Consider the following 26,222-nt stretch of genomic DNA (forward strand, 5'->3'; position numbering starts at 1 on the left):
AAAACCCTGCCTTTGTTTTGAATATTAATCAGGAAGTAGACGTTGGTAGAGTACACAGATTGTTCTATTTGAATATTGCCCTGAGTGGTATTGTCACTCTTCTTTCCCCATCTCTCCCACTCTATATGTAGGCAATGAATATTCAAATACAAAGAATGATTAAGCATTGGTAGGGAGATGAGTTTATTGAGTGGTATTATTTACATATTGCCTCTTTTTGTAACATTGCCAACAAATTATTATTACTATTAGCTTGAGCAAAAAATGTTATAGAATCTAAAGGCTAGATGTTATTTTAGAAGTCCTTTATTCTAAATCTCTAATTTTACAGATGGAAAAACACACACAAAGATAGCATCAGAAATATCTGATGCTGAAAAATAGATTTTCCTTGAGTAAGGGGGTGTGGAGTACAAAAAAGATGAAGGAGTTAGGGAAAATCTTGAGAACTCAGCCTATACTAACAAAATATCGAGTGGAAAATAGAGAATCTAGATTTGTTCTTGATCCTGTAGCAAAGTGCCCACATCAGGAATTGACTAACAGCAGAAAACAGGCTAGTGACTATCTAAGAAAGGAAGTGCTATATGTATGGCACTGGGCCAGAAGCTTTAAAATATATAATCTTAAAATGCATTTTATGTATCCGTTGGTATACTGTGATTGCTCACCTATATGTAATTTCTTCATAAGAACCCTAAAACCTGTAATAAACATTTCAGTTACAGGATATGATTGCGTCAGTGGGTAATCAATATCTGTGAAGAAGGGGAGCGGAAGATAGTGAAAAACTGTATGTTTTAGGCCAGTGATTCTCGGTGAGGTCCCTGGACCACCTAAGTACTTGTTAGAAATGCCAATCTTCTGACCCTACCCCAGACCTTTAGAATCAGAAATCTTGGGGGTGGGACTAGAAATCTGTGTAGTAAGAAACCCTCCAGGTGATATTCATAACCTGCTTGAAGCCAGGGTTCAGCAAATTACAGCCTGTGGACCCAATGTGGCCCATACCTGTTTTTGTCAATAAAATTATATTGAAACACAGTCATACTCATTTGTTTATTATTGTTTATGGCTGTTTTTATACTGCAGTGGCAGAGTTGAGTAATTGCAGAGACCTTATGGCCTTCAAAGCTCAAAGTATTTACTACTTGGTTCTTTACAGTAAAAGTTTGCTGGCTCCTGCTTTACTCCTTAGGCACTAGATAGATGTCTAAACTAAATGTATAAGCAGATATTTGCTAATTGAATTGAAGACCATAAGGAAAAAAGGAATTTCTCATGTTTTTAAAAATCTTAACCTATTATCTTTCCCTTTTAGTCAAGGATGCTATCTAAATGGACCTTTTAGTTCAAATCTACTGACAATCCCGAAGCAAAGGTCATCTTCTGTATCGTTAACTCACCATATAGGTCTAAGAAGAGCTGGTAAGAAATCATTTTTGTGACTTAAATATGGGAGACCTCAAAGTATATGGTAGTGCAAACCTTGTCATTACCTATTTATAGCTAATTTCGAATACCATTTCATGTGTTATAAGTTAACTAAGCAGTTTGGGTTGGCTATTAGTTAACAGTTTGCTCATTCATTTGTTAATTTTTGAACAAGTACTATGTATCAGGCACTTTGTTAGGCACTAGCAATTCAGGGATAAAATATAGAACTATTTAACCTGAATAGCTGTAGACAGAGAACAACGGAAAACCCCGGAAAGAGCATTCTTTTGTAGCATGGTAATTGTGGAGGGAGAAAAAAAAAAATCTTAATACGAGAGTAGAAAAAACCCTGACTATATCCTATATCCTATAATAAGTCATTCTAATTTTTATCCAATTATCTATCTATAGGGGGGTGAATTGACATAACATTATATTAGTTTTAGGTATACAGCAAAATGATTTGATATTTGTATATATTGTGAAATGATCACCATAAGTCAACATCTGTCACCACACAGTTACAAATTTTTTTTTCTTGTGATGAGAACTTTTAAGATCTATTCTCTTAGCAACTTTCAAATATGAAATACAGTATTATTATGCAATACAGTATTATTAACTGCAGTCACCAAAGACAATAGAATGGCATATTTAAAGTATTGCAAAACAAAACTTGCCAACCTGGAATTCTTTATCCAGTGACAATATCCTTTAAAAATTAAGGTGAAATAACATTTTTTTCATACAAACAAAAGCTGGTAGAATTTATTGCTAGTAGACTTGCACTACTAAAATTCAGCAAAGGAAGTTCCTTAGGTAGGAGGAAAATGATCCAGATTGAAGCATGGATCTGCAGGAATGAATGAAAAGCACTGGTAAGCCTAAATATATGGGTACATAAGAGAATACTGATCATTAAAAACAATGACTCCCTTGTGGCTTGCATAATGTATAAAGAAGTCAAGTATATGGTAACAGTGGCACAAAGGGTGGGAAAGGGGTAAATTGGACTTAAACTTACAGCGTACTGGCAATGATTGAAAAGTACTAAAACGTTCTAATTTAAAAGAAACTAATACTTCAAAGATGCACATTGTAATATCCAGGGTGATAATTAAAAGAATAAAAGAAAAAGTATAAGTAAGAAGCTAATATAGGAGGTAAAATGGCATGATTAAAAAAAAAAAACAAACCTTGAATAATCTAAAATAATACAAGAAAAGAGAAAATAAGAAACAAAAACATAAAGAATAACTAAAAAAGAAATAGCAAGATGGAAGATTAAGCAAACTATATTAAATATACACCTTGCGTGGGTGGCTGGTAGGGGAGCTGGGGGTGCCAGGGATCTGACCAAAGTTGTTAGAGTATATTATCTAAAATGTGCAGTTTTCCACAAAAAAGTTGAAAATACACTCCAGTTAATAGATACAGACTGTCAGACAATTAACAGCACAAGACTCAAGTACGTGCTCTTTACAAAAGGCACACTAAATATAAGGACACAGGTCTGATCTCATGGGTATAAAACACACAAACCAAAAATTAATTAATTAAAATAAAATACACAAACCAAAAATTGACAGAACTAAAGGGAGAGAAAGACAAATCTGTATTCATTTTGGAGATTTTATCTCACCACTCTCATTATCTAGTAGAATAAGCAAACCAAAATATTAGTAATAGATAAATGGAAGATTAGGACAACATGATTTAACTGACTTGACCTAATCGACTATAAAACACCACACTCAGACATTACAAGATACATATTTTTTCCAAGGACACACACAAGATTGATCAAAGTAGACCATTTGCTGAGCTATAAAACAAGTCTCAACAAGTTTCAAAGGATTAAAATCATATATAGCGATCAGCTTCCGGAATGGCAGAGAGAGGATCTCAGTAAACTTGTTCTTCTGCAAAAACAACAAAAATAGGGGAAAAAAACTAAACTCAATCATTTCAGAATTCTGGAAGTTAACAAAAGCCAGAGAACAAACTAGAAGTCATCTATACAAGAGAAACTAACTACCGAACCTTGGTGAGACAATGGGGTTCTGTGACAGTTTAATTGGGGGCACTTCCCAAACCCTCTCTCTGCCCAGCTCAGTGATACTACAGCTAAAAGCCACTAGCTTTGCAGCCATTAGAGTCTGACCTCTTTAGAAACTGCATTAAAAGCAACAACCTGATAGTACAGTAAACGTTTTGTTCAAGCTCCCTGGAAAACCCTTCTATTCCCAGGGTGCTGTGGATATTTCATTTGACTCAGAGCTCAGCTCTCCAAAAACACAAACAAAAAAACCCTATACCCTATGCCAGGCAACATTGTGAGTGCGTAAGGCTGTGATTTCAACTGGGGCAAACAAGAGCTGATTGGGAATTTAAAAGGAAATCCTGGACACTAGATGACCCTGGGGAAGTGGAAAGCTCTGGCAACAGAAGAGGATAGTTTGGTTTTTTTTTAACAAAAGGGGCCAGAACAACTGGATATCCAAGAAAAGAAGAATTTGGACACCTATCCCACCACATATACTAGGCTGAGCACATGTTTAGGGCTGTGCACGTGCCCAGGAAAGATCTGGGAAAGGCGAAGGCCCTGGCCACTCCATCTGTAGCTGACCTTGAGGTCCTGCACAAGCAGGAAGTAAAAGCTAAGGCTGTCTTGTAAACTGCCTGGAAGTTTGAAGTTGTATCTTTTCAAACAGATTCTCATCTACAGAAGACATAGAGGCAAGACATTTAAAGAAATCTTCTCCCTCATCTAAATTACACTGACCCAAGAATGGCTTCTAAAAAGTCAAGCATAAATCAAGGAGAAAAGGGAAAAAAAGGCAGCAGAGAACTCAGTGGCTACACACCTCAGAGAAAACAAAACCTATGTAATGAGTCCAGGAAATCACTCAATGAATAATCAGAAACAAGAACAAACAAAAAACCAGCAACATAAACCTTGAGGGTGGGAGAGATCTGATATTAGAATTGTTACAATATATTATCTAAAATGTCCAGTTTTCAACAAAAAAACCATGAAGCATGCAAAGAAACAAGAAAATTTTCGCCATGTAGACAATGAAAAACAGCCAACAAAATTTCCCTGAGGAGGCTTGGATTTGGGATTTAGTAATGACTTTAAATCTGCTACAATAAATATGTTTAAAGAACTTGAGGAAACCATATCTAAAGTAAGGACAGTATGACAACAATGTCTCACCACAGAAAGAATGTAAAGAATTAGAAATTATAAAATAAAATTATAAAATAATTTAAATAATTATAAAATAATTACCACTTCTACTCAGTATTGGGTTGGAGGTTCTATCCAGGGAAGTTTAGGTAAAAATGAATAAAAGGAAGATGTAAAGCTATTTGCAGACAACATAATCATATATTTATAAATCCTAAGAAATTCATTAAACCTATTACAACCAATAAACAAGTTCATCAGTGTGGCAGAATACAAGATCTATATGCAATAATCAATTGTATTTCTATATACTAGCAATGAACAATGCAAAACTGAAATTAAGAAAATAATTTCAGGACATCCCTGGTGGCGCAGTGGTTAAGAATCTGCCTGCCATTGCAGGGGACACGGGTTCAATCCCTGGTCCAGGAAGATCCCACATGTCGCAGAGCAACTGAGCCCGTGTGCCACAACTACTGAGCCTGTGCTCTAGATCCTGTGAGCCACAACTACTGAGCCTGCGTGCTGCAACTACTGAAGCCCGCAAGCCTAGAGCCCGTGCTCTGCAACAAGAGAAGCCACCGCAGTGAGAAGCCCGCGCACCCCAACGAAGAGTAGCCCCTGCTCGCCGCAGCTAGGGAAAGCCCGCGCACAGCAACGAAGACCCAACGCAGCCAAAAAGAAAATAAATAAATAAATTTATTTTTAAAAAAAGAAAAAAAAAATACTTTGGAATAAATTTAGCAAAATAGTGCAAGACTTGTACACTGAAAACTATAAAACGTTGAAATTAAAGAAGACCCAGATATGTTTTTTTTTTTAAATTTTTGACTACGCTGCGTGGCATGTGAGATCTTAGTTCCCCGACCAGGGATCAAACCCATGCCCCCTGCACTGGCACGCAGAGTCTTAACCACTGGACCAACCAAGGAAGTTGCAGGAAGACCCATATAGAAACTATCCCATGTTCATGGACCAGAAGACTTAATATTGTTAAGATGGCAATACTCCTTAAATTGTTCTAAATTTAGTACAAATCCTTATCAAAATCTGAGCTGGCTTCTTTGCAGAAATTTGAGAAGCTGATCTGAAAATTCATATAGAAATTCAAGGGACCCAGCGTAGCTAAAATAATCTTTAATTAAAAAAAGAAGAGGGGCTTCCCTGGTGGCGCAGCGGCTGAGAATCTGCCTGCCAATGCAGCGGACACGGGTTCGAGCCCTGGTCTGGGAAGATCCCACATGCCGCGGAGCGACTAGGTCCGTGAGCCACAATTACTGAGCTTGCGCGTCTGGAGCCTGTGCTCCGCAACGGGAGAGGCCGCGATAGTGAGAGGCCCGCGCACCGCGATGAAGAGTGGCCCCCGCTTGCCGCAACTGGAGAAAGCCTTCGCACAGAAACGAAGACCCAACACAGCCATAAGTAAATAAATAAATAAATAAATATTAAAAAAAAAAAAAAGAAGAAAAAAACTGGGGGACTCACACTTCTAAATTTTAAAACTTACTACCAAGCTATGGTAATCAAGACAGTGACACTGGCATAAGGATATTCCAACTCAGTGGTATAGAATTGAGAGTCCAGAAATAAACCCTTACATGGTCAATTAATTTTCAGCCAGTGTGCCAAGGTAATTCAATGGGGAAGGAATAGTGTTTTTAACAAATGATGTTGGGACAACTGGATAGATATACAAATGAAAAAGAATGAATTTGGAACCATATCTGTCATCATACTCAAAAATTAACTCTAAATGCTCATACACTCAAATATAAGAGTGAAACCATAAAACTTGTAGAAGAAAACATAGGAGAAAATCTCTCTGAGTTTGGATATTCTTAGACACCAAAAGTACAGTCCATAAATGAAATAAATTGATAATAGAGGGGGACTTCCCTGGTGGCGCAGTGGATAAGACTATGTGCTCCCAATGCAGGGGACCCGGGGTTCGATCCCTGGTCAGGGAACTAGATCCCACATGCAAGCCACAACTAAGAGTTCGCATGCTGCAACTAAGGAGCCTGTGAGCCGCAACTAAGGAGCTCGCCTGCCGCAACTGAGACCCAGTGCAACCAAATAAATAAATCAATATTTTTTAAAAATTGATAATAGGAATTCATTAAAATTAAATCATTTGTATTTACTTCAACAGACACCTAAAGAAAGTGAAAAGACAGTCCACAGGATGGGAGAAAATATTTGCAAATTACGTTTTAACAATGGACTTGTATCCAGAATAGACAAAGATGTCTTTAAACTCAATGATAAACACACAAATGACCTCACTAAAAAATTGGCAAAAGATTTGAATAGATGTTTCTCCAAAGAAGGTATACAAATGGCCCTAACCACGTGAAAAGATACTCAGCATCATTAGTCATTAGGGAAATGCAAATCAAAACCACAAGGAATCATGACTTCACACCCACTAAGATGTCTGTAATTCTAAAGACAGTATAACAAGTGTTGGAAAAATGTTCAGAGGTAGGAACACTCATACATCACTGATTGGAAAGTAAAATGCTACAGCTACTTTGGAAAACAATTTGGCAGTTCAGTACTTGAAGAGAGAAATAAAATTGTGCTATATTCATACATACAATTTTATATGTCATTCAAAATGAATGAACATGTGAAACATCTTTTTAAAATGTTGAGTAAAGTAAGCAAGGCATAAAAGCATTTATACTATCTGATTCAATTTACAAAGTTCAAAGAAAGGGCAAAACTAAACTGTAAAGAGATACATATGTGGTATAAATATAAAGAGAGGCAAGAAAAACACTACCATAAAAGTCAAAGTAATGCTTTCCTTTAATGAGAGGGAGGGGAATTAGATATTGGACATGGGTTTCTGATCTCTGGCCATGTTTTATGTTTTAGCTTGAGTGGTGAGCATTCCTGTTATAACTTTTCTGTATGTGTGTTATTATATTTCACAATTTAAAAGGTTTATAATAAAAACGATGAATCTGTATTGTAGAAAGTATTTTGTAAGGGTTGCTGGGTTTTTCTTTACCATTTTGTCTTCTCCTTGAAGCTTTTCTATGTTATATGAAATTTCTACCCTAAAATTAGGCTATCATTTATTCTTCTCAGCCTGTTTGTCAGGGTTTTGGACACTCAGTATTATAATAGAAAAAAGAATGCTGAAAATTGGGACTTTAGTCTCCAGTTAGTAACTAACTTATTATTTTGACAAGAAAGATACTTCCCCTTTCTAGTCCTCGGTTTCCTCTTCTGAAACATTAAAGTGTTTGACCGATTATTTATAAAATCTTTTTCAGCCCCAACATTATATGAAATTATAGGAGCCTCTAAACAAATCAGTTTGATAGAACAGCCGTTGGCAGCCCTGCACATGTAAAATGAAAATGCTACTTAACTCACAGGGCTATTATGAAGATTAAATAAAATAACACATTGTATTCGTCGGGGTTTTCCAGACAAATAGAACTAATAGGATGTTCGTGCATGTGTATATACCTACATACATACGTATATACTTACATACATATACATGGGGTGGGGAGTGATTGATTGATTGATTGACTGATAGGGATTGGCTCGCCAGATTGAGAGGGCTGTCAGGTCCAGAATTTTTAGGGCAGGCTGCCAGGCTGGAAATTCTAGCAGGAGTCGATGTTGCAGTTTTGACTCTTAAGGCAGTCTGGAGGGAAAATTCCTTCCTCTTTGGAGGACTTCAGTCTTTTCTCTTAAGGCCTTCAACAAATTGGATGAGGCCAGTCCACATTATAAAGGGCAATATGCTTTATTCAGTCTACAGATTTCAATGTTAATCACATCTGAAAAATAACTTCACAGCAACATCTAGACTGGAATTTGACCAAACAACTGGGCATGATAGCCAGGCCAAGTTGACACATAAAATTAACCATCACACACATCTGTAACTATGTCTGAAAATACCGTAATACCTTAACAACTGTTATTTGCTTTCCTCTCTGATTCACACTTTACTTGGATCTTTATTTCAAAATAAAGTTTTAAATCCACCTACACCTCTCCAGATATACCCTTAGTTCAAGGCACCCAGCAAAGGCTCTTGAGGAAATCAATAGGATTAGGGATGTATTTCTGAAGCACTCTTTTTTTCCCCTTATTTTAACACTTAGCACTTGTTTGTATTTTCCACTAGACTTTAGGTTCATTGAGTTGTAGGTATGGCATCTTCTTCTCCACTGTGAAACACTGCACATTTTCCAGCATATAATAGGCTCTCAAATACTTGTTGAATGAATGAATGAGCTGGAAAGATGTGGATTTTTTTAAAGGGATCTGCTGTTGTGTTAATATAATTTTATCATATGCTTAATTTGCTTAATGCTATCGAGAACTTTGGTTCTTTGATAAAAATGAATTTTATTGTATTGAAAAATATTCAATAAAATTTGGTAAAGATGCTTTTGTTCATGTGGATAATCAAGCTGGTAGGGACACAAAATGTTAAAGACCAATATGAATTAGGAAAATTTGTGCCACATATTATGTACATTTTAGTTATACTTTTAGTATTTACCTACTATGTGCAATCCTGCCACAGGGTGTTTATTCCACAGTCATCGATGATGGCAAATATGGTCTATATTCTGCCTGAATTCGTAGAAGGTCTTGAAGATAGCTCCATGTAGAAATCTAGTTTGTCATTTAACTGTAAATACTTTGCTTTCTTTAAAGAAGGAAAACGCTCTTTATAAACACCCAAACACAGACAATAAACATGTACATATCAGTACATACATACATACATACATATCTCTTTCTTCTCTTTCAATTTTTTAGGTGCTTTACCCGGCCTGAATTCTCCCAGTCATGGACCAATGTCTGCTGGCTCTCCAACTAACCGATCGCCTATAGAATTTCCTGACACTGCTGATTTTCTTACTAAGCCAAGTGTTATTTTACACAGATCTCTGAGCAATGCACCCAATTCACCAGATTTTTATCAGCAACTTAGAAATTCTGATAGCAATTTATGTAACAGGTAAGTTTCCCAAGTGTTTACTATTTGTTTCAAAATATAGGTTATTTTAATAAAGTATTACCAGTTTTCTCATTCTGTATTATAACTAGATGATTAATGAATACTATATCCTCTTCTTCATCTAGTAGTTTTTATTCTAAACAATTTTTTTTTCATTTCAGTGCCATTATTCATTTCCCAGCTAAATGATCTCCATCTGAAGTGAAATATAGTGGTATTTTATCCATCATAAGATATCAGTAAATGTATGAGAATTATTTTAGTATGTACTAATTTAGTACCTATTTACAGTACCCAGTTCATATGGTGTCTGTTCTCATTTCTGCTTTGATGGTAATAAGTGTTTACCTCAGATCTCAGTGTTACTTACAAAATATGTTATTTCCTTCATAGGGACACAGGTGCTTTCTAGGATAAAGCCTGTTAAGTTTATAGAGAGATTGGAATATTAGGATATTTTGCAGTTGGGATCTTGCAGTTAAAAAATAACCAGATTTTCTGATTGTATTTAGGTAAAAAAATTTTGCCTCACTTATCATATACACATATTTATCTGTTTTATTTTATAAGCTGTGGACATCAAATATTGAAATATGCATCAGCATCTGAACCAGAGTCTGGTACAGACTGCCACAGGGAAAAGTCAGGTGAGACTGCAAAAGTCACGTGTGTTTAAATTTAAGAACAATTTCTTACATTGTTTTTTAAAATGAATAAGTGAATGAGTTTTTTAGTTTATCCATCTTTAAAATGAAGATTATAATCTTTTTTACTTCACAGAGGAGTTATTAGCAAATTATAAATAATAGATGGTGAAAGTATTTTGAAGAGTAAAAATGTGCTGTACGAATGAATATAGTCTTATGTTACGGCTAGGGTTCATAAATAGTGAAATTAACTATATTAACCTCAAAATTTAAATTGCATAATCTTAGCTCAAAAGGGTTTGCATACATTTTTAAATAATTACACAAAGGAGTTGTTTTAAAATTTAGTTAATTATGTTATTCTGAAACATACCCTCAAACAAGAAATATTGTTAGTGATAAAGTTATAGTTGTTTTATAACTTTAAAACATTGATGACCCAAGTGTCCACTAATAGTTAACTAGGTAACTCAGACCATCATACCCCCTGAAGGTAGCTAGAAAAGTTACAAGTTATTAACAACAACAAAAAAATCTGCTTGAAGCCATTGAAGAACTAACAAGCTCCTCAGAATTTCCAGTATAAGACCTGGAGGAGGACAGAAATCCAAGAAAGTGAGTCTCAAGTTTGGGGCTACAAAAGGGTGTTTGCTGCTTCCAGAGGGGCCAGTAACTGATAGAATTGAGCAGTCCCTTTTGGTAGCTTCATGGGACTAGGGAGACAAAGATTGGAATTGAAGGCTTGCCATGGTAGGAATAACTTGGTAAACTCAGCGGTACTGCATCCTAAGAATAAAGGTAAACCAGAAATAGGCCCTTTCAGGGGTTATAGGTGCATATCAATCCCTTCACATACTTTAAAATTCACCCTTTTATAGTGTACAGTTTAATAGTTTTGGGGTTTTACATTTTAAAGGACTAAAAAACAACAAGAAAGAAGACCAATCCTTCACAAACTGCCAAAAAATAGGAGGGCAAACTTCCCAACTCATTCTATAAAGGAGACCAGTATTACTCTGATACCATAAGCAGACAAAGGCATCACAAGAAAATAAAACTATAGACCAACATTTCCAATATCCTTAACAAAATACTAGCACACCGAATCTAGCAACAGATAAAATGTCATACCATGACCGATTGGTATTTATGCCAGGATGCAAGGGTGGTTTAGCATTTGAAAATTAATCAATGTAATACACCCCATTAAAGACGGGGAAAAATCACGATAATCTATCTAGATGCAGAAAAAGCATTTGACAAAATCCAACACTCTTTCATGATGAAAACACTCAAACCAGTAATATCAGAGAAGTCCTTCAATCTGATAAAGGGCATCTTTGAAACAAACACAGAGCTAACATCATCCTTACTGGAGGAGGACTGATGCTTTCCCCCTAAGATCAAGAATAAGAGAAGGGACATGACTCTTTTTGAAGTTTTTTACAATAGCCAGGACATGGAAGCAACCTAAATGTCCATCAACAGATGAATGGATAAAGAATATGTGGCACATATGTACAATGGAATATTACTCAGCCATAAAAAGAAATGAAATTTAGTTATTTGTAGTGAGGTGGATGGAACTAGAGTCTGTCATACAGAGTGAAGTAAGTCAGAAAGAGAAAAACAAATACCGTATGCTAACACATATATATGGAATCTAAAAAAAAAAAAAAAGAAATGGTTCTGAAGAACCTAGGGGCAGGACAGGAATAAAGACGCAGAGTAGAGAATGGACTTGAGGACATGGGGAAGGGGAAGGGGAAGCTGAGACAAAGTGAGAGAGTGGCACTGACATATATACACTACCAAATGTAAAATAGATAGCTAGTGGGAAGCAGCTGCATAGCACAGGGAGATCAGCTCGGTGCTTTGTGACCACCTAGAGGGGTGGGATAGGGAGGGTGGGAGGGAGACGGAAGAGGGAGGGGATATGGGGATATATGTATATGTATAGCTGATTCATTTTGTTATACAGCAGCAACTAACACAACAATGTAAAGCAATTATACTCCAATAAAGATGTTAAAAAAAAAAAGAATAAGAGAAGGATTTTTGCTTTCAGCACTTGTATTCAATATTGTACTGGAGGTTCTAGCCAGGAAAATTTCTAGAAAGATAAAAAAATAAAGATACCTGAGTGGAAATAAAGAAATAAAACTGTCCTTATTCACAGATCATTTGTAGAAAATTCCAAATACACACACAAACACATACACACACAATTATTAGAACCAATAAACAAGTTTAGCAAAGTCACAGGATCAAAGTGCAAAATCAATTGTATTTCTGTATACCAGAAATGAACCATCAAAAATTGAAATTTAGAAAATGTTTCCATTCATAATAGTATCAGAAAGAATAAAGTTAGAATAAATTTAACAAAAGAAGTAGGAGATTTATAAACTGAAATCTATAAAACATTGTTAAGAAAATTAAAGAAAGTCTAAATAAATTGAGAGGCATTGCATAGCAAACAGATTGGGAAACTCAGTACTGTCAACAGGCTATTCTTCCAAATTGATCTGTAAGTTCATTGCAATTCTGATCAAATTCCAGTAGGCTTATTTTGGTAGAAATTGACAAATTGGTGTTAAAATTTACATGGAAATACAAATGGCCTAAAATAGCCAAAACAATTTGGAAAAATAACAAATTTGGAGGACTGACACTACCTGATTTCAAAACTTATTTCCACTTCAAAAGACACCAATAAGAAAATCAAAGACAAACCACAGACTGGGAGAAAATATTTGCAAATTATACATCTGATAAAGGTCTTATATCCATGATATATAACTCTTTCACTCAATAGTAAGTCAACCAACTAAATTAAAACACAGGCAAAGATTTTAGATATTTTGGTGAAAGACTTTTGGTGGAGGATATGAAGGATATAAATAAATGGGTAGTAAACACATGAAAAAATTATTAACGTCATTAGTCATTAGGGAAATGCAGATTAATACTACAGTGAAATACCAGTAAACTCAAACCAGAATAGCTATAATCAAAAAGACAGACAATACCAAGTGTTGGCAGGGATGCAGAGAAATTTGAACTTGTGCATTGCTGATGGGAATGTAAAATGGTAAACCCACTTTGGAAAACATTTTGACAGTTTCTTTAAAAGGTAGACATGGAGACTTCCCTGGTGGTCTAGTGGTTAAGACTCTGCCCTTCCACTGCAGGGGGTGTGGGTTCGATCCCTGGTTGGGGAACTAAGATCCCACATGCAGTGTGGTGCGGCCAAAAAAAAAAACAAAACAAAAACAAAAAAGTTAGACATAAATTTACTGTATTACCCAGCAGTAACATGGATAAGAATTTACTCAGGAGAAAACATATGAGCAACTCAAAGACAGGATTATGAATGCTTATGACATCATTATTCATGACAGTGCTAAACTGGAAAAGATCAAAATGTCCATCAACTTGTAAATGAATAAATATCATGTGGTATATTCATACAATGGGATTCTATTTAACAAAAGAAGAACAAACTGCTGATACATGCTACTACGTGGATAAACTTCCAAACATTATTCTAAGTGAAAAAAACTAAGCTAAAAAGATTATATATTGTTTGATTCTATTTATATGAAATTCTAGAAAAGGCAAATTTATAGAGACAATAATCAGAATAGCAGTTGCCTGGGGTGAAAATAAGGATGAACTGTAAAGAGGCATAAGGGCACTTTTTGAGGTGATGAGAATGTTCTAACACCAGACTGTCATGCATAGAGAACAGACTTGTGGTTCCAAGAGGGAGGGGTTTGGGGGAGGCATGCAGTGGGAGGTTTGGGTTAGTAGATGCAAAGTATTATATATAGAATGGATAAACAACAAGGTCCTACTGTGCAGCACAGAGAACTATATTCAATATCCTGTGATAAACCATGATGGAAAAGAATATTAAAAAAGAATGTAGAAAAAAAAAAAAAAAAGAATGTAGGACTTCCCTGGTGGTCCAGTGCTTAAGACTCCACACTTCCACTGCAGGGGGCTCGGGTTTGATCCCTGGTCAGGGAACTAAGATTCTGCATGCCGCACAACGTGGCCAAAAAATTTAAAAAATTAAAAATATAATGTATATATATGTATAACTGAATCACTTTGTTGTACAGCAGAAATTAACACAACATTGTAAATCAACTATACTTCAATAAAAAAAAGACTTTTTTGAATCTAAAGACCAAAGCAATCAGGTGTTTTGAAGATAATGATGATAACAAAAATTCTGGGCCAAACAAACAAACAAACAAAAAAACTAGATTGTCGTGAATATTGCAGAAGTCTAAATTTACTAAAATTATTGAATTATACACTTACTGTGAGTGGGTTTTATGGCACGTAATTATACTCAATAAAGCCTTTTAAAAACCACAACAGATTATTAATTCTCACAGTTCTTTGCATTGACTGGTCTCAGCTGGGAGATTCTCACTTGAGGGCTGTCATGTAATTGCAGTCAGATATTGGCAAGGGTGACAGTCATCCAAAGGACTGATTGGACTGAATTTCCAAGATGTCTCATGTGTCTGCTGGCTATTGACCAGTCCATTTAAATATGACCTCTCTCTGGTCTTCTTCCAACATTTTGGCTGGAGGCCAAAAGCGGAGGCTATGGAAGCTGCCAGTCAGTTAATGGCTCAACCCAGACCAGACAGAGTTGTCATTTCTGTCATATTCTGTTAATCAGAGCAGTCATGTGGCCTGTCCAGATTCCAGGGGGTTGGGAAATAATGCTCTCTTGATGGAGCAATAAGAATACATTTCAAAAGAATGCATGTGGGATAAGAGATAGTACTGTGGACATCTTTGGAGAAGAAATTGCTATATTTATTTCATCTGTTTTTCTTATTATCTATAAGATACAGTTATTAGGAATTTAGATCATTAAAAAGTAAATCATGTACTTCAAATGTCAACAACTTTTGGATTGACGGCTATTTTAGAATATAATTGTAGTTAGTGCCTTAACTTACCAAGAACAGTTGAATAATCTGAATTTTTAAATTTTCTTAAAATAAGTGTGTTCATTTGGAAACATTTGAAAAGTAATGTTTTCCAAAGGGTAATACTTCCTGATCATGATCAGTTAATGATTTTTTAGTATATTCAGTGTGTTAGGTTCAGATTTGACTGACAGTTATTGATCACCTATTATGTGTAACATCTAGTAAAATAGGTGTTATTATCCACATTCTACAGGGGGAAAAGCTTGCCATTATTAAGTACAAAAATCAGGATTTAAACCTAGTTCTTCTGAAAGAACGTCTATATATGTGTATAACTGAATCACCTTGCTGTACAGCAGAGATTGGCACAGCATTGTAAATCAACTAGACTTCAATATAAATAAATAAATAAATCCACCAACCAACCAACCAACCTAGTTCTTCTGAAAGTCAACTCGAATGAGTACTCTTAAAAACACTTTTATTTTTAAAAATCCCTACATATTGAAAAATAAATAAATCCTAGGTTTGTGGCTTGATGAATTTTCATACATCTAATATACATATGTAATCAGCACCCAGATCAACAAACAAAATATTACCAGTACCTCCTCTCATGCACTGCTTCCAGGAATCTCCCCCAAAGATAATGTTTATCCTGTCTTTCAGTACTCATGTGTGTCAATTTTGATATGTTTTTGAACTTTTCATAAAGAGAATTGCAGAGTATATACCTTTGTGTCTGGCTTCCTTCACTTGACATTGTATTTTTAAAAATCATCCATATTGGTGCATGTGATTGTAGTTTCTTCTGTTTGCTCTGTAGTGTTCAATTGTGTGAATACACTACAGTTTATTTATTCTACTGTTGATGTGTTTTGGAAAAGTTTCCTGTTTAGCATATTACAAATAGAATGAGTATGAATATTTTTTTGCATATGAATGAATGAAATGTAGCTACCAATGTTGCTTCCCTTTTCCATGTAATTTGGGAAAAAGTATTATTAATCACATTGGTAGAGAAATAACTCACAATTCATAACATTGTTCTAATTTTTAGATGTGCCTTAATCTCATCCATAATTATGAGTTTAGAATTTTCATATCCAAAACTCAAACAATTTCAGGTATTAGAAGTAGTTTACGTGAAATTGGTTTTAAAAAAATTTCCTATTGAGAGGGACTGACATTTTCAGTTTCTCACTTTTATAATGAATTTCCACCCTCTCTTTCATCCATGAGTAGCTATATCAGGTGAAATATTGCCTGAGGACAAGGTACCTGGGCCAACTGGTCCAGCAAGATACAACTTAATTGTGTCATTAATTTAGATTGAATGCCAGTTTGGTTCAATTTATCTGAATACTTTTTACAAATTTTTCTTATAAAACTGTTCATATAGGACATGTTTTATTCTTGTTTATTACTTTAAATACTTTTTGAAAGGTGATGAAGACAATACCGATTTCTCAAAAGCATCATTCAACCTTACGGAAGCTCAACAAGAAGTGGAAACAAAGAACAGAGACTGCAGAAAATTACTTTGGGAAGGTGATAATCACCTAAAAGAAGAGGCACAGAATGAAGAGCAGCCAAATGTAAAAGATAAACTTTCAATATTGATTATGTTAAGGTGAAATATATTATTAGTTAGTACTAAGTTTATTATTTTTGCCCAGAACAAGGTTTTTAATATAATGATTTTTAAAAAATTTTTACTGAAAAGTCACTATTAACACCTGAAAATAGAGTTTCTTTAAATAAATGAGGAGTTCGGGATTAACATATACATACTACTATATATAAAATAAACAACCAGGACCTACAGTATAGCACAGGGAATGATACTCAATATCCTGTAATAACCTATATGGGAAAAGAATCTGAAAAAGAATAGATATATGTATATGTATAACTGAATCACTTTGCTGTACACCTGAAACTAACACAACAGTGTAAATCAACTATACCCAAATTAAAAACAAAAAAAAGAAAGAAAACCTTGGGTTAAAAATAATTACATTTAAACTCATCATCCTAGAATAACTAAGTGCATTCATTTTAAAATGAACACATTTATTTGGTTTTATAGTCAATATATTACTTTCTATGCTGATTTTTTCTTCATTGTGTTAAAATATGAAAAAATAAAGTATGTGCATAGTCATTAAAAACAATGAAAATACCCTACTTATAATTGTAGGGGGTTTTTTGTTCTTAATATTTTTTTTGTTCTTAAAGTTCAAAATCTAAGCTTTTTAGGGAAAAAAAATCCATCCATTTCTTTTGGGAAGTTATCCTAGTAATAAATGTCAGTTTAAGGATATGAGTTTCTGTCTGCTTTGATACCTGTAACTTCCAAAATGAAAATAATGGATTTTAGATTTGTGTAGTGTTTTGGAAATATAATAGTTTTATTTATAAAAGTAGTGTAAAGACCAATAAGTCTTTTTATGCCTAGAAGATATGTTTATATTTGTCTGAAGATAACATTCTACAAAGAGAATAGGAAGTACAATTTATATTTGAGAATAACCATTATAGAAAATAATATTGACCATTTTTATAGTGTTCATTTTTAAGTGTTCTCATTTAGCTATGGATTTAACAATATTTATAAAAAGTAAGGTTAAGTTGGTTTGGTTTTTTTTTTTTCCCCTACATGTACAGATTGAACAAGAAGCATCACGGGACCTGATTTTAATAGAAGATTATGACTCATTAATAGAAAACATGAGTAACTGGAATTTTCAAATTTTTGAACTTGTAGAAAAGATGGGAGAGAAATCAGGAAGGATCCTCAGTCAGGTTTGTTTCAAATCTCTACTGCTTTATTATAAGTTACTTTTTTCTTGAATCTATAAAAAGCAAAATCTAAAGATGTATAATATTGGTTTAGGTACAAGTTCAACATTGTTCATTGAATTATTTTTTTCACAAATGAAATTTTCAATAGAAAATTTGAAAAGAGAAACCTGGATATATAAACCCATATATATAAAAACAAATATTATGTATATAAAGTATTTCATAATTTTATATATATTTATATGAAAAGTAGTTTATTTGCCCATAATAATGGGATTTAATTCACACTAAAGAAGTAATAAAGATTTACTTTTTATTAAATCTTGAGGTTGAAAAGGACATGAAAGGTGATCTAGTTCTTTGGACTGAAACTTACGCTTCATCTTTTTCACCTGTCCTCCCTGTGCTTTACCCAAGGCCAAATGGTCCATTTCATGCTAGAACCATGGAAAAATACTTCCATTTTACCACCCAGACTCAAAGTTCTTCCTGGTGGGTCCACACAGCAGCATCAGATTAACCTTCCTGAAATATTACTCTCATTAACTCCAAAGTATCTTATTTATGAAATGCGAGAACATAAGGATAAATTATGTGGAGGACACACAATTTATCACATTGAATTCTTTAGGGACAGAAATGTGATAAATATATTGTTCTGACTTCTTTTAACACCTAGGACTAGAATAGAATACAATTCATATGCCTTTCAATAAATTGTGAATGAAAAGCTAAAGGGAAGAGTGGAAAAATTTCAAAACTGGGACATGATATGATAATCATTCTTTGGTTTTCAAGGGCTTTAGGGAGGTATCTTCCTTTTTCATATTTCGGAAAGAATTCACTGTAGGGAAGTTTTTAATAAATTATTTAAGTTAAAGGCATATACATGGTTAACTTTCCCAAATGCAAATCACAAAAACATATTATATTTCACTAGAAATAGAAATTCTGATTTTTAAAGCGAACTTTCTTTTAATTGACATTTAGGTTATGTATACCCTATTTCAAGACACTGGCTTATTGGAGATATTTAAAATTCCTACTCTACAATTCATGAACTACTTTCATGCATTAGAAAATGGTTATCGAGACATTCCTTGTAAGTATCAAAATATATTATTTAAGTTGAAATAATACTGGTTTTGAAATTCTTTATAAATTCCCTTCAGATGGTCCCTTAAACACTTTTAAAATTGCATGTTTGGAAAAGTTGGAAAATAGTAATTTAAAAAGAAAATCTACATCCTCCTACACTGACTACTGTTAACATTTTGTTAGGGGACTTCCATGGCGGACCGGTGGTTAATACTCCATGCTCCCAATGCATGGGGTTTGGTTTCGATCCCCGGTCAGGGAACTAAGATCCCACAGGCCGTGCGGTGCAGCCAAAAAATTAAAAACAAAAACCAAAAAAACCCATTTTGGTATATATCCTTCAAGACTTTTTCTTATACATACTTATTTTTTATGAAGTGAATCATAATATTAATACCTATTTATAATCTGCTTTTTCATGTAATATAGTATACATCTCTCTATGTTAACAATTATTCATATGAGTACCTTTTCAAATGTTTGGTAATTTTAAGTCATGAGTTTCATAAATTTCTTTACTTTAAAGTGTTTAAAATTTATCCATAGAATTTGTTTTTTAACTGTGTCCTGATTTGTAGAATAATTTTGTTTGTTTTTTGGCTGCACGGCTTGTGGGATCTTAGTTCCCCGACCAGGGATTGACCTTGGCCCTCGGCAGTGAGAGCACGGAGTTCTAACCACTGGACCACCAGGGAATTCCCTGTGGAATAATTTTTAATGGCGATTTGATTTTATGATACAATAGAATTTTAATTTTATATTAGGAAAAGGTACAATTTTCTTTATGTGTTGATTCATTCTACAGTTAACCTCCAGCTGGACACACTTTTGGGAAATATATAGAGAGCAAATTTTTCTTAAATTGGCCTCATAAATAATGGTGATGCTTAATAATTTAATATGTGTTATATGTACTATAATTACCACTTACAAAGTAGGCATTTTGAAAAGTGGCTGAATTTTATAAATGGAATAAAGTGATATTTTAAGGTGGACTTCAAGGGCAGGGGAATGGAAAAAAGAAAGCCATGGTGGGGAGTCTTCACGGTCACCTCCAATTAGGATATATTGGTTAAGACAAGAGTCTCTGGGGAATTCCCCAGCAGTCCAGTGGTTAGGACTCTGTGTTTCCACTGCAGGGGGCACAGGTTTGATCCCTGGTCAGGGAACTAAGATCCCACGTGTCGTGCTGAGCAGCCAAAAAAAAAAAAAAAGTCACTGGGATCTAACTTTTCTAAATTTTAGTTTCCAAATTTATAAATGGGAATAACAATAGTACCTACCCCATAGGTAGTGATAATAATGTAAAGCACATATCAAAATTCATGGCACATGGTAAATGGTCAATAAAAGGTCATGACTGTATTAATAATAAGATCCTAGTGGGTTGACATCATATCTATAGTCTAAACATTCAGTATTGTATCATTTGCTAATGCTACATGGAAGGTATACGTTAAATATTTGTTGAAACATCAGCTATGACTATAATCATTAGATTCACAAAGGTTATCTCATTTAATCTTTGTTGGAAAGGTTGTATTATCTACCTTTTACAGGTGAGAAGTAAAAATTCAGAAGGATCTTTCCCAAGATCATAAAACTGGAAATAGCAAAGCTGGGTTTCACTTGTAGGTCTTTCCTTTTCACATAGTGGTATTTCAGTAAACCAGTGTTTTATTGATCATGTACTACATGTCAGACACTATTCTGGATGTTTATATAAAGGTATATACCTTTTAACATGTAATCCTTATAGCAGGCCTGAGAGAGAGTTATTTCTTATCTATTGGCGAGGCGGCTGTCCAAGTATCCAGAATTTTTAATTGTTCTATGTGCCTTTGTGCAGAAATTGTTTTGTTTGCAAACATGGGTCTCCATAACCGAGACACTATTTGCATATTTTTAAAAGCCACAAAAAAGCAACTGTAGGGATTTCCCTGGCACTTTCACTGCAGGGACCCACCCTAGTATGGGAACTAAGATCCTGCAAGCCTCGCAGACTGGCCAGAAAAAAAAAAAAAAAAACCTTAAATAAATTAGCCCTGGTAATGCTGCCTTTTCTTTGACCCCTTTACTGTGTTTTCATAGTATATGTGAAAGTTTTTAAAAGAAAACTTTTTAACACATCAAGAAACTTTTACAAAATAAGATGAAACAAAAACATAATTGTTGGAAATTATTCTAAGCCATATATTTTATTTATGAGGATACAGTATGACTAGAAAGTACTTTTTAAAATGTCCTATGTTAAAAATAACAGAATGATCATTTTTATAAAACATTTTGGTGACTTTAGATCACAATCGTATACATGCCACAGATGTCCTGCATGCTGTTTGGTATCTGACAACACGGCCAATTCCTGGCTTACAGCAGATCCACAATGATCATGGAGCGGGAAATGAAACAGGTACTTCCTTCTATAAATATTTCCTTTAATTATTTGATTAGGAATAATAAATCAAACTATCTCATTTCATTATCTCTGTTCTCTTAAAAGTTTTATTAAGTAAACTTTGGTATATATAAAGGACTATGTAAATTTTGAAGAATAATGACATGCAAATTAGGAAACCCACTACCCATCTTAAAAGTGAGGTTAAGATTCAGTACTACTCAATCTACCATGTTTCTTTTCTGTGTCCCACAGTGCTGCTTTCTTCACTGAGGTAGCCAATATCCTGAATATTATGATAATCGTTTCTTTGCTTTTCTTTCAATTCTTAGTTTTTTTGTTTTAGGTGTATCATGTAAATTTAAAATATATGACATTCCCAACAAAAGTGGACATGTTTAAAATCTTCACATAAGTATTTAAATAATGATATTAAAAAACTTGTTAACATTCAAATTTTGTTTCCTCGTAAATGTAACTATTTATACAAACATAATGAATTATAACATTCATGGCTCTCTTATTCTAGTTTATAAAAGAGGGGAGACAGGCATTACCTGGTGGTCTAGTGGTTAGGGTCTGGCACTTTCAATGCTGTGGCCTGGGTTCAATCCCTGGTGGGGGAACTGAGATCCCAAAAGCTGTGTGGCCAAAATTTTTAAAAATTAAAAAAAAGAAAAGAGGAGAAATGCTCCAATAAAATACACACACACACAAATCAGGACAGAATTTGCTCAGTTACAAATGCCTGAAAAATATTACCATACTAATCAGTGTAAATGTGATATAGTCTTAGCCACTGCTTTACATTCTTTGGTGGTTTAAAGTACTGCCATTGTTTGATTGATGGATTTGCCTTATGTCACTGGTTCATTTTTGTCTGCCATCCATACTCTTTTGTAGAGCTCTTCCTTCCTTGCAGTAGTTCTGTGCTTCCATCAGAGATCATTTTCTTCAGCCTTTTTGTTTGTAGATGTATTTTTTAAAATTTTTATTTATTTATTTATTTATTTATTTTGGCTGTGTTGGGTCTTCGTTGCTGCACGCTGGCTTTCTCTTGTTGGGGCAAGCAGGGGCTACTCTTCGTTGTGGTGCACAGGTTTCTCATTGCGGTGGCTTCTCTTGTTGTGGAGCACGGGCTCTAGCCGTGCGGGCTTCAGCAGTTGTGGCATGCGGGCTCAGTAGTTGCGGCTCACGGGCTCTAGAGCGCAGGCTCGGTAGTTGTGGCGCACGGGCTTAGTTGCTCCACAGCATGTGGGATCTTCCCAGACCAGGGCTCAAACCCGTGTCCCCTGCATTGGCAGGTGGATTCTTAACCACTGCGCCACCAGGGAAGTCCCTATAGATGTATTTATTTTGTCTTAGAATAATGTTTTCTTATTTCAGCACGTTTGTAGATACCTCTGGGTTCATCTTCTGACTTCTATAGTTTCTGTTGACAAATCAGCCATAAGTCTTATTTCTCCTTAAAAGTATTATGTCCCTTTTCTCTTTGCTATTGGTTTTTAACATTTTGACTATGATACACTCAGATGATATTCTTTGTATTCATCCTATTTGGGGTTCACTGAACTTCTTGAATATATTGATTAATATATTTTATTGTTTTCTATCACGCTCTTCAAAATTCTTCCAGCCTTCTCCCACTGCCCAATTCCAAAGCTGTTTTCACATTTTTAGGTATTTGTTACAGCAACACCCTACTTCCAAGTGCCAAAATCTGTATTAGTTTCCTATTGCTGCTGTAACAAATTACCACAGACTTAGTGGCTTAAAACAATACAAATTTGGGGAATTCCGTGGTGGTCCAGTGGTTAGGACTCCGCACTCCCAGTGCAGGGGGCATGAGTTCGATCCCTGGTTGGGGAACTAAGATCCTACATGCCGCATGGCGTGGAATGTTTCCTTGCCCCCTCCAACTTCTACAAGCCACCTGCATTCCATGGCTCATGGCCCCTTCTTCAAAGACATCAGCGTTGCATCTTCAAGTCTGTCTCAGACCCTGACCTTTTCATCCTTCAAAAGAATTAGCAAAAGTGGTACAGCTACAATGTTGGTTTTCTGTCCAGAGTACACATTCCTGACAGTGAATCTCCTACTTTTAATATTTTTTGCAGTCTGAACAGGTTGAGAATTTCCCAAATTATCAAGTCCTGGACCCGTTTTGCTTAATAGTTCTCCCTCATTTTTCTCTTGCATTTTATTTCAAACAGTAAGAAACCTGGCTATATATCTTTAATACTTTCCTTGGAAATATCCTCAGCTAAATATCTAAGTTCATTGTTACAAGTTTTGTATTCCACATATGCAGCACACAATTCGACTAAGCTTTCTGCTGCTATGTTGACAATAATCCCCTTTCCTCTAGTTTCCAATTATGGGTTCGTCAGAGCCCTCACTGACAGTGTCCTTGACAGCAGTTTTCTACCACCAGCCTGTTCAAGATGATTTAAGTATTCCCTAAGGCAATGCCTGTTTTCTCTTCCATGCACTTCACTTCCTCCTGAGTTCTTACTAGCAGTGCTATAAGTCCTTATCCACAATATTATGGAATCAAGTATGTGTAGAAGACAAAGCTTTCTTTTTTTTTTTTTTTTAAGAGTGTGATTTTTTTTTTTTTAATGCTTTTTTTTTTTTTTTTAATATTTATTTATTTATTTATGGCTGTGTTGGGTCTTCGTTTCTGTGCGAGGGCTTTCTCTAGTTGTGGCAAGTGGGGACCACTCTTCATCGCAGTGCGCGGGCCTCTCACTATCGCGGCCTCTCTCGTTGCGGAGCACAGGCTCCAGACGCGCAGGCTCAGTAGTTGTGGCTCACGGGCCCAGCTGCTCCGTGGCATGTGGGATCTTCCCAGACCAGGGCTCGAACCCGTGTCCCCTGCATTGGCAGGCAGATTCTCAACCACTGCGCCACCAGGGAAGCCCCAAAGCTTTCTTTGGGAGACCAAGTAGCTGTTGAAATGTAAAATTGTGGTAGAAACAAAGACTATAAGGACTATGGGATGCGCTGCCTTATTCTGATTGCAATGGAGAATTAATAGAAAAAAAATGATGACACCAAAAGTATAAGCAACAAAAGCAAAAATAAACACGTGTGACTACATCAAACTAAAAAGCTTCTACACAGCAAAGGAAACAATTTAAAAAATGAAAATGCAACCTACAGAATGGGAGAAAATATTTGCAAACCATATACTGGGTAAGGGGTTAATATCCAAAATACATAAAGAACTTGTACAACTCAATAACCAAAAAACAATCCAATTTTTAAAAATGGGCAGAGAAACAAAATAGACATCCAAATGGCCAACAGGTACATGAAAAGGTACTCAGCCTAACTAATCATCAGGGAAATGTAAATCAAAACCACAATGGGATATCACCTCACACTTGTTAGAATGGCTGTCATCAAGAAGACAAGAGATAAGTCTTGGGCAGGATGTGGATATAAGGGAACACTTGTGCACTGTTGAAGGGAAGGTAAATTGGTTCAGCCACTGTGAACAACAGTATGGAGATTTTGATTCCTCAAAAAAATAAAAATAGGACTATCATATGAAGTAGCAATTTCTGGGTATATATCCAAAGGAAATGAAAACAGAAGTTTAAAGAGATATACACACTCCCATGTTTATTGCATCATTATTCACAATAGCCAAGACATGGAAATAACTTGTCTGTCAATGGATGAATGGATAAAGAAGGTGTGTGTGTGTGTGTGTGTGTATACACACACAATGGAATATTATTCAGCCATGAGAAAGAAGGAAATCCTGCCATTTTCAACAACACGGATGGGCTTGAGGACATTATGCTAAATGAAATGTCAGACAAATACTTTATGATATCACTTATATATGGAATCTAAAAATGCTGAACTTGTAAAAACAGGCCATGAGTGAGGGAATTGGGGATATGTTGTTTAAGGGTACAAACTTGGAACTAGTAGATAAACAAGTTCTGGAGAGCTAATGCACAGCATAGTGATTATAGTCAACAGTACTATATTATAAAGCTCAAAGTTGCTGAGAGACTAGATCTTAATTGTTCTCACCACAAAAAAGAAATGATAATTACGTGGTGTAGTGAGGTGTTATCTAATGCTCCGGGTGGTAATCATATTGCAATATACAAATGTATCAAATCAACACCTTGTATACCTTAAATTTACACAGTGCTTTGTGTCAGTTATATTTCAATAAAAAAAAAAAGAAATGAAATGACACGTTTAGAGTTTTAATGAATGGTTAGAGACCAGATAGCTAAAAGATTCCTTAATTTTTATAGTAGTAGGATCATAACTTCTGAAAACATAATCCAAAGTCTGATCCTGAAGTTACCTGAAATACAATTCAAGTTGAGTTCATGGCCTCACTAAGCCTCTTATGTTAGAACTATGGTATCGATTGGGAAAGAATGGACCCTGATAACTGGAAAGGGAATATTTGAGTAGATTTCAGTAAATCTGATTACCCTGAACCCCTCAAATCTTGCTGTACCTCCCTGCTGAGAAACAATCATTTCTCCTTGTGTTGGTTGCCTGAAGACCTTGTAACAACCTCACCTGAGATTCTTGATTTGTCGGGGAATATTATTTCACCTCTAAATCCAGTCCCACCACCTCTCATTTCTTTGTGATCCATAATTAAACTCATATCTGCCAGGATCTAAGT

General features: G+C 35.1%; 1 protein-coding gene across 1 annotated transcript in view; it reads left to right on the forward strand.

Annotated features, from left to right (window-relative positions):
* PDE3B (phosphodiesterase 3B) overlaps positions 1–26,222 on the forward strand; it is a 173,569-nt gene that overhangs the window by 122,393 nt on the left and 24,954 nt on the right. The window contains exons 5-11 of the mRNA XM_059931189.1: positions 1,322–1,428; positions 9,434–9,635; positions 10,206–10,282; positions 16,693–16,844; positions 17,917–18,054; positions 19,045–19,156; positions 21,452–21,565. Of these exons, the coding sequence (XP_059787172.1) occupies positions 1,322–1,428; positions 9,434–9,635; positions 10,206–10,282; positions 16,693–16,844; positions 17,917–18,054; positions 19,045–19,156; positions 21,452–21,565 (902 nt within the window). The remainder of the gene's footprint in view (positions 1–1,321; positions 1,429–9,433; positions 9,636–10,205; positions 10,283–16,692; positions 16,845–17,916; positions 18,055–19,044; positions 19,157–21,451; positions 21,566–26,222) is intronic.

This window comes from Balaenoptera ricei, chromosome 8, assembly GCF_028023285.1.
Source record: "Balaenoptera ricei isolate mBalRic1 chromosome 8, mBalRic1.hap2, whole genome shotgun sequence".
In the NCBI taxonomy this organism is placed as follows: Eukaryota; Metazoa; Chordata; class Mammalia; order Artiodactyla; family Balaenopteridae; genus Balaenoptera; species Balaenoptera ricei.